Source organism: Nestor notabilis, unplaced genomic scaffold, assembly GCF_000696875.1.
Source record: "Nestor notabilis isolate BGI_N333 unplaced genomic scaffold, ASM69687v1 scaffold6679, whole genome shotgun sequence".
Lineage (NCBI taxonomy): Eukaryota > Metazoa > Chordata > Aves > Psittaciformes > Psittacidae > Nestor > Nestor notabilis.
Genome location: NW_009944981.1, coordinates 37,884 through 51,376, shown reverse-complemented (window position 1 = coordinate 51,376; position 13,493 = coordinate 37,884). Strand labels below are relative to the sequence as shown.

Genomic DNA, 13,493 nt, shown 5'->3' with positions numbered 1-13,493 from the left:
ACTTGAATTTCTCTTGGCCTACTCAGAAATACATGTCTAAATTCAGCTGGCATAAGACTTAAAAGTTCCAGTTCAGATTTCTGAAGCAGTTACCACAGGGTGAATTTGATCAACAAGAGATGGAAAGACAACAGAAAAATAAATCATGCACAAAGTGAAAATAAAATTTAAAAAATATCTAGTGGTTTCTGTAAAAAAAAAAAAAAAAAAATAGTGCTAAAGAAACTGCATTTGAAGAAACCAGTTATAAAAAAGAACACATGATTGGCTTGAAGGGGACAGGCACATCTGGTTTTCTACAGTCTTTCCAACCTCTTTCTTGGATATATTTCTGGTTGCAACATGGTGGACCCAACAATTTTTAAACTGTATTTGGTGATCAATGCATGTGGATATGGAGCTGTCATTAAAAAGCTAACCCTCCCAGTGGGTCTTTTTGTCAGAGCCTTGTTTGCTCGGTGTGCAGAAACTCCACTAAAGGAGCCATCAGGCCTATTCTTGCTTACCCTACACACATCTTTCCAGTTTTAGAAGGGGACATAAATGAACACTTCCTTTACCATCACATTCGAAGCAGATCTTTCTTTCCTATCTGCTTAGCTTTCTAAGTTGTTGGGTAAGCTTCAGGAATAAAGTAGTATAGGCTATTTATGCCGAAGAGAATATATTAGCCCAGGAATTCATGGAGGATTGGTGGAACGATCAAGATGTTCCAAGGATAAATGATCCATCAAACTGCGTAGACTAAAGTGAAGGTCAACTGGTGTCTAACCCCAGTGTGACAGGCACTTATTTCCACATGGTTGGACCTCATTAAAACTCAGTCTACGGGAAAACAAAACAAAACAAAAACAAAACAGCAACACAGCTGGGTCACCTGTACCCTACAAAGTGCTTATGTCTCAACATAGCTTTCAGATCCCAGAAGGTCAATCAAACCCTGTTTGTCTCCATTTGCAGTTCTCATAGATCGCCATCACCCATCACCAAGGGTTGCCATTGAGCAGAAGACACGTCAATCTTTGCAGGTATAAACCTCTTCTCTCTGGGTGCATTGCTTGCATTCCACATAGCAGCACCAACGGACCTGGCACTGGCATGGACGGGTGACCACCCGACTCTGCGTATTGTGCCCTCGCCCACAGCAGATGCTGTCACAGTTCTTGTCTTTGTAACATTTCCTTCCCGAAGTCCCGGGTGAGTATCTACTCATCATACAGAAACTTGGGGAATCGTCAATGTAGACAAGATCCGTAGTCCTTGGGATCTGATCACTGTGACCAGGGATGGACTTCTTGGGTGGGGAGATGTCTCCTTCCCCTGTGGCCTCATTGGTAGTGCTGCCCACTTTGAGCGATGTCTCATACTTCTGCTTCAGCTGCTTCCCTATTTCATGGAATGGAGAGAGCTGCCTCCAGCACGTTCGGACAGTACAGGATCCAGATACACCATGGCATTTACAGGTTGTCTCCACTCCAGCTTTGATGACCTGCAGACACACATGGCCCAAAGCCAAAATCAGTTATAGGGGAAAAGCATTAAGATACAGAGAAAAAAACAAAACGTGCTAGAAGACGCTCCTGGAACACAAAGTTGATGACAATACAAAAACTATGTGTTGAAAGAGAACAGAAAACACATGTTACAATAAATATTTGTTTCAAAAGGATCCCAGTTATGACAATATAGATTATGACATTTACCTGTGATAATAATGCCTTATTGGCTATTTACTTATACTAGTAAGGTGTGCAAAGGCTGTCTAGTGCTGGCACTCATTTACATATATAGAGGAAGCTGTGATGCAACTAAGACATCAATACACGTTTTAGTACCTATTTATTTTAGTAAGAATAAGGACATAAGACGTAACAACCACGGAAGGAGTCGGTTTAGTGGAGAAAAGAGGGAGATTGCAGCCGTAACACACACAAACACCCAGGTGGGGTGGTACCTGCTCCAGAACGTGAGCGTGGAGAGCAAGAACTTTCTCCATACCACATCACACAGGATAGACCTTAATCTCACACAGCTCCCATATAGCAGTACAGGCTCAATGGAAACATGGTTAAGCTGTGTTGTTTCCACCAGTAGCGACTAGGTATAGCATCCCACCCATTTCATGACTAAGGAAAAAACCTTCATGTAGCTGAAATATATATATAGTCCTCATGAACACAACTTGAATTCACCTTCACCAACACCAGCAGCTCTAAAACATCCAGGTAGCTTCTGCCTCTCCATCCTGTGTTCAGGATCCTATTCCAGAGTGTGGTAGCATGTTCAAAAGGACATGTCAATTTTTTTTTTTGTGCTAGCAGTGAAGAAGCCTGTGCTTTTTAAAACAAAAAGTGTCATTGCTTGCTGGCCACACACGTTTAATAAACCACATTTTTATGTAGGATGAAGTCTAAGGCTCCCTCATTCACATCTGTGTTCTCCCTTTCTCCAAAAAGTTAACGTGAAGAAATAAAAAACTGATCCCCCATCTTCTTCAGAGATAGATTTACACCTCGAACTCCTCTATGGGCAACATGAGAGAAGACATGTTATTTGGACAGTCACAGATAACCTGCATTTTGTCCACTGATTATAAATAGATATTTATAGTTCTAGTTCTCCCTCCCTGTCCCTTCCCCCAAAATAGGTTACATTTGGACTTTAAATACGTAAGGTATAACCACCCCTTAAAATAGCATGTTAGACCAGAGTTTGTTTTACAGACCTGCCTTCTGACAAGGTACTACTGAAAATGCCCTTCTTTTAGGGATATATGGTATCTAAAAAAGAAATAAATAAGTCTCCCTCTCTGCCCATTATGGCATCTGCCTACATTACGGCCTCATGACAGCAGAGGACTGGCTCCAGTCCATTTCCTGACCATCCAGTTCCTAATTATTTGGCTGCATGATTACTGCTGAGCACCATGTGCAAATGTGCAATAGGTCATGGACTCAGAATTGGGGTCTGGCCCAATCCTGATATTACAGAGATGTTTTTAGAAAGACAATATGCATAATACGGCCTTCAGCAAAGCCTAGCCAATGGTCACACTTCATTCTTGTGACAGCCAAGACCTTTTCAAATGCAATCCAGTAATACACAGTAGCATTCAAACAAGTGATGGGTTACAGAGAGAGATGCGTTACTGCTTATAGTACTCAGCTGGGCCGGCTTGGTCAGAGGCTGTCACGCTTTGCGTGCCAAAGTGTCTAGCCAACCCTGCAAGAAATCCCACAATGTTAGACAAAAGCATACAGAACACGTTTCAACAGCAAGAAAAAAACCCATACTATCCCTTATGTAAAGTCACATTTCACTGGTTGTCCAGAAGTGAGAGCTCAGTTCATGTGAAACAAAGCTCCTATACCTGATTTCACACCCAGACCATCAGCAAATGGGGCAAAAATGCTGAGATACTTGCAGAAGTGCTGCACACCGCAGTCATTCATCAGCTTAGCCTTTTCTCAACCCTCCCACCTCCGCCAACCCATTTGCACCTGCTCCACCACTGTTGAACAGATAGGAAAGGAAAACACCAAAAGGAATTGGCTCAGCTGGTAGACACACTCCTGTGCAGAGGCTTGAGTGCATTTAGAGCTGGTTAAAAAAGGCATAGCCATGGAATGCAGGAACAGAACCTGGAGACAGGCTATTCTTGCCAGGAGCCACCTCTCCAGAGCCCAGTGAGAAAGCTGACATTGCAAGTACTGCATATATATATACAGTATATCTAAGGCATCCACATGGGGCTGGTAGATATGGCACAATACAAATTGGAAATACAAATGCTGATGGATTGGTAACTAGCAGATGGCAACAAACCTTCAGTCGGGAACAGGTGTGTAGGTTTAGGCACTTGAATTACACCATCCAGCCAGGGTTGGCTTAACCAAGGCATGTATTTGAGTTTAAATGCATATATTCGAGAAACACCTCTAAACTCCAGCCTGACTCAGAGAACCAAAGCAGCCAGAGGATCCTGTAGTGAAGCAAACACCTGCACATGCTCCACAGAGCAGCTCTCCAGGCTCCACTGACTGTGCTGGCCACATCTCTACTTGCTAACACAAGTCTAGGGACCCAGCTCACACACAGGTACCTCACTTTAGGTATCTTAACCTGTGAGGAGAATCCCACCTTCTGGGACTAATTCAGGCATCTAAATATCAGCATCTAGCATTATTTGGGCTACTGTAAAACACTGCTCTTCATCAACTGCTCCTCCAGGAGCATAAAGGTCTCTCAAAAGGTACAAATGCATATACTTAGGTAGATGAATCCTATTCTCCTTGTCTGTGCTTAAACAGTGATGAACAAAGCCCCTAATGAATCCCAGCTCATTTTTTTCCTGACTTACTTCTAGCTCCTTGCTAAGCAGTGGCTAGGACAGCTTAGATGTCATGCACTGGTAGACCAAAGCATAGAAGGTTTCCATTGTCCCTGTTCTCATGAATGCATCAGTTCATGAAATCCAGCATATGGATTTTCATATGGCCACTCTGCAAGTTTGGTGCATCCCAACTGCCCCATAAACCCTTTCCTTGAAGCACAGGGAAGGGCTCAAGAATGTTACAAGGCAGCTATAGTGAAAATACTAGAAAAATTTCTTCCCCAGCCAGCCTCCTCTGCTGCTGTCAGTCACAATGCAGCTACTCAGGGTGATGCATGATGGAGAAATGCTGCCTACAGGCTCCTAACCACCCACCAGCCAAAATGAATCTTGGCAAAGCCCTTCTGTTTCCAGTCTCATTCTCCAGCTTCCACAAAGACATTTCTCCTCTTGTTGCATGCTCCTGTCAGAGACACTTAAATCCACCTCATTCCTCCAGGAAGCAGAGCAAGACTTATTCAAGTCAGCAGGTTACTTGGAGCAGTGTTGGAGAAACCTTTTCTGGCTGGGCCCTGGGACAAATGGGTAAGTGCCTAGGTCATGCCTTCAAATGCGGAAGGACTCCCAGGGTAGAATAACTCAGCTTTTAGTACCAAGTAATTTTAGAGTACATGAGGCAGAATAAGACTTCTTTCAACAAAAAAACAAAACAAAAGCATAAACCAAACAAAAAAAAAATCCCAAATTATTTCAAGAGCCAGAGGTAGCTCCTGTTTTCAAAGCACATCGCAGTTCAGAGCCTGATCTGCCTCCACCCTACATAGACCTATGTCATCACCACTTATTAAATAACTGTATTGCATCTACACCAAGTGGCCACATGAATGTTGGTGAAGCTGCACCTTGAATACTGTGTTCAGTTCTGGGCCCCCTGCAGAAAGACAGACAATGAGGTGCTGGAGCAGGTCCAGAAAAGGGCAACAAAGCTGGGGAAGGGTCTGGAAAATAAATCTGATGAGGAATGGCTGAGGGAACTAGGGTTGTTTAATCTGCAGAAGAGAAGGCTCAGGGGAGACCTTATCGCTCTCTACAACTACCTGAAAGGAGGTTGTAGTGAGGTGGGGGTCAATCTCTTCTCCCCAAGTAAGAAGTGATAGGAGAAGGGGTAATGGCCTTAAGCTGCACCAGGGGAGGTTTAGATTGGGCATTAGGAAAAATCTCTCCACAGAGAGGGTGATCAGGTATTGGAACAGGCTGCCCAGGGAAGTGGAGGAATCACCGGAAGTATTCAAAAATCATGTAGATGAGGCCCTCAGTGACATGGTCTAGTGGTGCTTGTTGCAGTCCTAGGGTAGTGGTTGGAGTTGATGATCCTTTAAGATCTTTTCCAACCTAGCTGATTCTATGATTCTGTCTCATCACAGATGTGAAGCAAAAGGTATTAGCTTAAATCCAAAGCACAAAATATTTCATGCTCTCCATGGCTTGAATATACCATAGCTACCACACACCAGCAGAGTTATAGTAACTCAGGAGTAACAACACATTTGAATCCTTATTATAGTATATGCTGTAGAGGGCTTCTAAGCAAGTGCAATGAAGACAACTAGTGGGTCAGGGATAGCATCACACTGAAATTATGTCCTCCCACTCTCCTCTTAATAACCACCTGGTCTGGCAATTTCACAAATAGGAGAGCAGTTTGGGAGGAAAATAAAGCTCTTTGAGCAAATTAGTTTATTCAGCTTAGGAACACAAACTCCCATTGATCTTGTCATGAGAATACCAAATACTGACAAAGGCACAATGAGGAAAACAATTATGATAGAGCAAGACTGAACAGTCTTTATTGGTACTTGCTGCTAAGATGAAATAAGATAGCACCACAGGACTGTCTGCCTAAATGGCTTTACAAGAGCCATAGGGAAAAGGGATCACAGCAGAGCATTGCTATGCAACTTGTAATCCTTCCTCACAACAATGGCTTGCTACGAAGCTCAGACTAAGTGCCCCCATAACGATCAGTCTCAGACATGCTGCAACACACAATTTCTCAGTGTTTTAGCTGAAACACTGAGGACAGATTCCCATTCATTCCCAGCTGGGTCATGGGGCTCTGGCAGTGGTTTTCAGACAACTCTTGTCTGGGCAGCAGCAGTCCAAAGCGGACACACAGCCATGAGAATTCCTCAGTTATAGCCCTGCTGTCGTCATGGCTGGTCTGCGGCTTCAAGGCTTCAAACCATTCGCCATGGTTTGGGGCAGAAGAGGGAGCAAATGAACCTTCTTAGAGTCAGCTCCTTCAGGAAAAAGCCTGCCCTCATCTTGTCTTACTTCAGAAAGGTCTTTGGGATGCTTCTGTACAAATCAAATCTCTTCCATCCCTTATACACATATCCTCTTTCAATTTAAATAGGCTTAGTTATTCTCTCAGTTCAAGTATTAATGTTTGGACAGCAGCCACGGTCCCCATTTCTTCACAGGGCCCAAAGACCAGACTTGTTCCTTGACTCTGGCCATTGCCATTGGTTGAATATAAGAGTTTCACATGTTGTTAGAAGTCGTCTTTTTCCTTCTCTTTTTTGTATCTATCTTAAGAAAAAAAAAAAACAAAAACCCAAAAAAACCGCCTTTCTGAGCCTGTTCTCGAACTGTTTTCTCAGAAGTTTTCCCTTTTCCATTATTGTTTAAAAATGTGAACACTCAGATTTCAGTGAAATATGCATTAAAATAAATTTAAGTATAGAATAACATAACCCTACTTTAAATTGATAACTTTAAAAGTAACTTTTCTCCTTCAGTATTCCTAGCGTGCTTCACATACTAAGAAAGCTCCACATAAACAACTGCAATTACTTATGGGACACTGCAAGCAATTTTTCCCATAATGTTGGTTTCCAGGCCTTAGAAAGACGTTGGCTGAGCCAATCTCAGCTTGAAAGGAGGGGAAAAATCTAAAAAGCATGCTTATGTATTCCTACCTGTCATAACCTGGTGCAATTAATACAGGTGGTGGCCCTGCAAACTGATCTGGACATACAAAGACAAGAGCTAGTCTCAGAGAGGCTGCTATTTTACTGAGGTACAAAAAAAACCTAGCAAAGTGTGATACTAGATTTTTCACTGCAAACATGCCCCTAAAGAAACTGCTTAAAGGATGCATTATATCTTTTTTTCCATGCGCCAGCTGTACTAATAAGCTCATATGGTTTTATCTCATAAAAGGGCAATTATTACACTTTTTGAGGGTGTAGAAAAACAGAGGTATTAGCATTTAAACTTGATGGATCAACAACTCCAAGTTTGACCAGAATCATGTTTGCTAGTAGGAACCAGATGAGACAGGATGGGCAGTGCTTGTAAACAGTGTCTCTGCAACAGGAGACCAGAGTGCTAGTCTCTGCTTTGCTATGCTTGTGTGTGACCTTTAGTAAGTCACTTAATCTTTCTGGGTCTCAATTTCCCCTCTGTAAAATGGAGATACAGAAATGAAGAGGGTGGCATGCTCTGATAACATGTTATGTGATAGCTCATGAAGTTCCTCAGACAGATGATAGCTGGGCAAACATCTACCTGATATGGAAAGTCCGTCTCCAGTGCAGAAGGCACGTTCAGCCTTTGAGATAGATCCCTGCCAGCACCGCCTAGGGGGAAAAGCGATTCCTTGCATGGACTTCCAAAACAAGTCAACAGCAAGGAAAAGTCCTTGCACCTCCCACTATCTTTTCCAGAGCATCCCACATGGTTTCAGAGATGCAGGTATAACCTGTCTCAGGATGGGTCTGGACTTCAACCCTACAGCAAAAAGAGTAACAGATCCTCCAGGAACACACACTGTCTGTGCAGACCAAACCATATGGGTTGATACTGTGTGAATACAAGTAAGTAAGCCTCATGAAAGAAACCAGTTTCAAAGGGGGGATATTGACGAAAGAGAGACCTTTGAGGAGGGAGGAATTCTGTGCTCCATTTCTTCCCTCCCATAGTTGTGCGCTAAACAGTTTTGGCTCTGAAGGAGACTGTGGTTATACCCCCGATTTCAGCGTCCTAAAGGTAAAGGCTTATTTGTGTCCCTTCTTCTGGAAGGATAAGGGAAAAGGGAATGGGAACATGACAATTTCTTTTTCCTTGGGTAACAGCAGCCCCCTTTAATAGTGCCCCTTGGATCTGTAAGACATGCTTGACCAGACATACCTCTGGAAGGGGTCAGCACTCCTGGGATTAAGAAACTTAGCAACGCTCCAGAGAGGGAGTTGGAAAGTCATGTTTAATGATACTTTGCTGAGAAACTGGGCAAATTTAATTAAAACATCACTTACTCAAGCCCAGTGGAACTAATTGAGTGCTCTAATATTCTGACTTTTCATTAATGGGTTACAAAAGAGGGCTGCACTTGTGTGTACAAGGGGGAAAAAAAAAAGAGGGGGAGGATATAGAGAAGAGTTTTAGCAAGGCTGCCTGTGCTTCATTTAATATAACCAAGAAACTTCATTGATGGTAACAGAGCTTTAATACAGTTGACTTCTCACCACCACTGCTGCCCCCCATCCCTTTGACACACACCCTCTCCAACCAAGACCCCTCTGAAAGAATAGCTGAATGAACTAGAGTAGATGTGGCAAAGGAAGGGAAATTGCTTTTTTAATAAGTGGCCTATTCAGAGCTCCTACTTTTCAATAAAGAGGAGGCTGGAGAAGTCCTGGTCTAATTACCTCATCCTCACACTAGACAAGCTTGGCCTTTCATTAGCAATTGAGGTCATATCATATAACTTTGTGAGCCATCGTGGGCACAACATGCTCAGTGATTATTTCATTGGAGGCAGCAAAATTGGAGTCAGCCCATCAAGGTTGTAAGAAACAAGTAAAATAGTAATTAAATGAGAACGTCTACCAAGAGACACTAAAACTAGGTGGGATAGGATAATGTCACCCTCACAGAAATACACAGATTGTTTGCCAGTGTGACACCATGGAGAAAATGCTGTGTTGACCAGAAGGGTGTAGGGTTGGTTGCCAAATCACCCAGTTAAGCACAGGTCTTTTTTCTGGTCTCAGAGGAATATTTATATGTTTTGCCCTGGTTGGGACTAATTGGATGGGAAGGATTATATGTTGTTAAGAATCAGTGAGAGACCACCAAGCTTGGGCTATATCTTTAATAGGTATTTCTCCACTCCCTCAGCAAACGCACACATGCACATCCATATGTACTCTGTAAGTACACCAACATAGTCTGGCACTGGAGCAAGCTCCCATAGCAAAACCAAGTACTGGAAGAAAAAGTCTTTGTCCATTCTCAGTTCAGTACAAAGCCACCTGTAGCGCAACAACGGTTTTGGTTCATGCATGTGTGGCTTCACTAAGACATAAAATCTGTGGTTTGGTTAAGGAAAAAAACACAGCAGGTGCCAAGTAGGAATTCAGGAGAACTGGCTTCGGTCTCCTGCTCATCACCAGTTTGCTGCATAACCTTGGGAAAGGCATTCAGTTTGCATCTCAGATGCTGCTTAAAATGGCCATAATCATCGTTTTGGAACTCACAAGGACATTTAACACATTAGAGACCATAAGAGCAACTTAGTTATATAATGTTCAAAATTGTTCAGTTCCAAATTGGCACAAATAAAGGCTATCTGTGCTCCTCCAACATTGCCTTTGATTGACATTGGATCAAATACATATGACTTATTCAATAACCAAACTAGTGGGTTTAGACCGTCATAGCCACTAGGTTAGCAACTCCTGCTACTCAGTGTTTGGAAAGTCTATACAGTAGCAGTTAGTTGATGAGCAGCTTTTTTTGAAGACAGACAAGTAGAGCATCACATTTAATCCACTACCTTCATCAAGGAAAACATCAATAAATTCAGCAAGATAACCTGGTACTGCCTGGTGAGCAACCCTCATCTTCCACCAAAGCTGCATTTGCAGTGGGACCAGGAGGAAGGAAGCCCATTGAACCTCATAGCAATCTACACCCAAGTGTAAGCAATGTCAGAGACAATCCATCAACCACACTAAAGTCAATGCTCAGTCTTCAAATCATTTTCTATGTTTTGAAGTCTGAAGCAAGTGCTTCAGTTTTGACCTTGTAATTATGAAGCCAGCCTCATCTGACTGTAACATCTAATTATCACTTTAAGGACACTATGTTGTGCTATTGGTTTAGGTCCACATATCCTGACTATTTAGGAATATGTTCTCCTAATCTTGGACCACCATCCTTCAGAAACCTGCCTTTTCAACATGCAGTTTGCCTGGCATCAATGATGGTATTGTGAATCTGGTGGGCTGCTTGGATTGCCTTTCAGCCAGATTATGGCACAATTATTTTTAAAAGCATAAACAAATCCTTTTAACTGCTGCTGCAAATAGGCAAAGAAAGCTGTCAGACAGTAATACCAACTCAACAGACACAGGATGGGTGAACAAAAATAGGAACACTGGATTACTGACCTGCAGCAAAGGTCTTTGACTTGGATTGCCATGGGGGCTCTCAGTTTCTGGACAACCATCACAATTTATGCAGCTGTTTAGTACTTAGAAACCACTGCAAATGACCAGAGCCTGACTATGCCAAGTAAAGGGGAGGCAGAAGATGCAACTCACAGTGGGATGAGGGTAAGGGAGGGCAGAAAGAAAGGCAGAAAGAAAGAGGATATTTGCTGCCTCCAGCTCATTCTTGGAGTTTTAACTCAAAGTCATATAGGCAATGTAGAGCAGCTATGACAAATAAGGGCATTTAACCTAAATCTAAGACTGGGTCTCAGCCATATGGGCATCCTGACTGCAGCTACTGGGGTGAAGAGCACTGGGAGTTAAGTCAAATCAGTTAGGCAAGTTATTTAACCCCACCGCTGTGGAGGGGAGATATCCACGGAGTTACAAACACATGTCAATGGCCCCTCAAACCACAGCTTTGTAGGTGTTGGCAATACTATATTATGACAACTCTGGAAAGGGAGGAAAGCTGGGACATCTCACAGCGCTATCCAGCATGAAATCACAGCCTCTGTGGACCACCTTCTCCATTTTCAGTCCCATCTGCTACACTACCAGCTCCAAAGAGTTGGGATAGGCCCTAGGGAACAACCAACCGCAAGGATTGAAACAAATTTCCTCACCCTGCAAAGTCTGTTTCACATGTCAGAGAGCTGCAACAGGAGTTCAGAGGCACTGAGCCTTTTAATTCAGAGGCTGACAGAAAAGCTGTCAGCCAAAGCCAGACACCAGCTAAATCCAGGACATGTCTAATCCTGATCTCAGTGCTGTCTAGGAGTATTTGGTGGTGGGAAGAGGGGGAGACATTTTGCTGGCCAGCACTCACTGGTGGCATTCTCCAATGCCCCAACTCCACCGTGAGGAATGGCATTTTATGCATATGCACAGGAACAACTGAGCTGGGGTGGCGATTCCTAGAATGCACAACTGGCTGGGCTGCATTTGCCTGGGAAACTAGAGACCCAGATCCCCCCCCATCCCAGTCCCAACCCTCTATCCAATCACACAGACAATAACAAGGCTGGGAAGTTATTTATAGCCTTACAGTATGTCCCCCTTGGAGGCTGGTGCAATGAAACACTGATCCTAAGCACCTGTGCAGGCCAATCTGCAGGATTTTAGTGTTCAAGCAACTCTAGGCTAGGTACAGCCCAGCAGATTACAGGAGAAGGTGGCAAGTCCCTTCCTTTCCCCTCTCATGCTGGGATGACCCAGCAATTGCAGTCACTTTGTCCTTTACATCAGTCCTGCAGGAAGGCCCTCAGGCAGGAGGGTAAAGCCTTGTAGGAAGAACATGATGTAAAGAGCAGAAAGTCCTCCAGCAGAGAAGATAAGGATAGGAAAACAAAAAAAGGAAAAAAGGGACTATACACCCAAACACTATCAGCTGCAAGTCCAGCAGCTCTAGGCAACGTGGAAGGCTCTGCCAGAACACAAGGCAGAAGGGACTCTTAGGACTAAGGTCAGAAAGTAATCTCCAGCCTGGTTTTCTGTTAACTGTTTGCCCAGACAATTTAAGCCTTTATGCTATGAACATGATAGCCTTTCCATGTTCTACTGAACTGCTGCAAGAAAAGCATCCCTCAACCTGGGTGTGGCAGCGTAACTCCCTTCCTCATATAAGCCTGAAGAACCTGTCCTTCCATTCCTTTGTAGCACAAGACCCTCTCCTCCCTGTGGAGAACCAGCAATCTTCGTCCCCACCTCACGTTTTCTAGACCTGGACAGTCCTGTTTCTTTCCCTCTGATCTCACTCCAATGGTTTTCCACAACTCTTGAAGCACAGTAACAAAACTAGAGCATAGTCCACTAAGACTTCACCTGGCCATCAGAAGGACCACTCCATACATTTTCCATCCAACATTCCTATTTCCACGCACCTTGTTGCCCCCACAAACCCCAAGCAGTCTGCAACGCACCTTCATGCCCACAAGGTTATTGTGGAAGTCCACCCTGGCTCGCAGGTCCTTGTTGGGTTTCCTCCCCAGGAACTCCTTGACAAACTTGTTGCTGTATTTCAGGTTGTCACCGCAGCCACCCCACTGCCAGGCCTCACGGTTCTCCAGATCAGGGGCCTCATCGCAGGTGCAACGCTCCATCCGCCCTGCGCTGCATGCCTTGGCCATGGCATGCGTCAGCCCTGCGGAGGAGATGGCATACAAGAAGGCTGTCTCCTTAAAACCTGCAGGAGAGAGGAGGCGGCAGCTTTAGTTACAGCTGGAGCAATGGTTGAAGAAAGAAAAAGTGAGGAAATCAAGGCAAAATCCATCATGAGAAGAATTTGAGATACAAAGAATCACTGGTGGTAGAGGGCGAGGAATGATAGAGGTGGCACAAATCAGGATTCAAGAATACAAATTAAATCTGGCCACCTCTGTAACTGTCACTTTACAGACAGTGTCTGCCTGAAAACAGAAAGAGGTGAGCAATAGCTGGACAGGCCACAGAGTAAGCATCACTGCAATACTGCAACCAAAGTGACACCAAATAGCAGGAATCCAGAATAGATTTCCAGTCTGATGGCTGGAAAAAAAGCCATAGAATCATAGAATAGTCAGGGTTGGAAAGGACCTTAAGATCATCTAGTTCCAACCCCCCTGCCATGAGCAGGGACACCACACACTAAACTATGTCGCACAAGACTATGTCAAGACTGG

At 43.8% G+C, this 13,493-nt stretch overlaps 1 protein-coding gene across 1 annotated transcript in view; it reads right to left on the bottom strand.

Moving 5' to 3' along the window:
- Nucleotides 1–604: 604 nt before the first annotated feature.
- The window catches only part of WNT9A (wingless-type MMTV integration site family, member 9A), a 16,842-nt gene continuing 3,953 nt past the window's right edge, over nt 605–13,493 (bottom strand). The window contains exons 2-3 of the mRNA XM_010022671.1: nt 12,756–13,018; nt 605–1,489 (exon numbers count right to left, since the gene is read on the bottom strand). Of these exons, the coding sequence (XP_010020973.1) occupies nt 1,016–1,489; nt 12,756–13,018 (737 nt within the window). The 3' untranslated portion in view covers nt 605–1,015. The remainder of the gene's footprint in view (nt 1,490–12,755; nt 13,019–13,493) is intronic.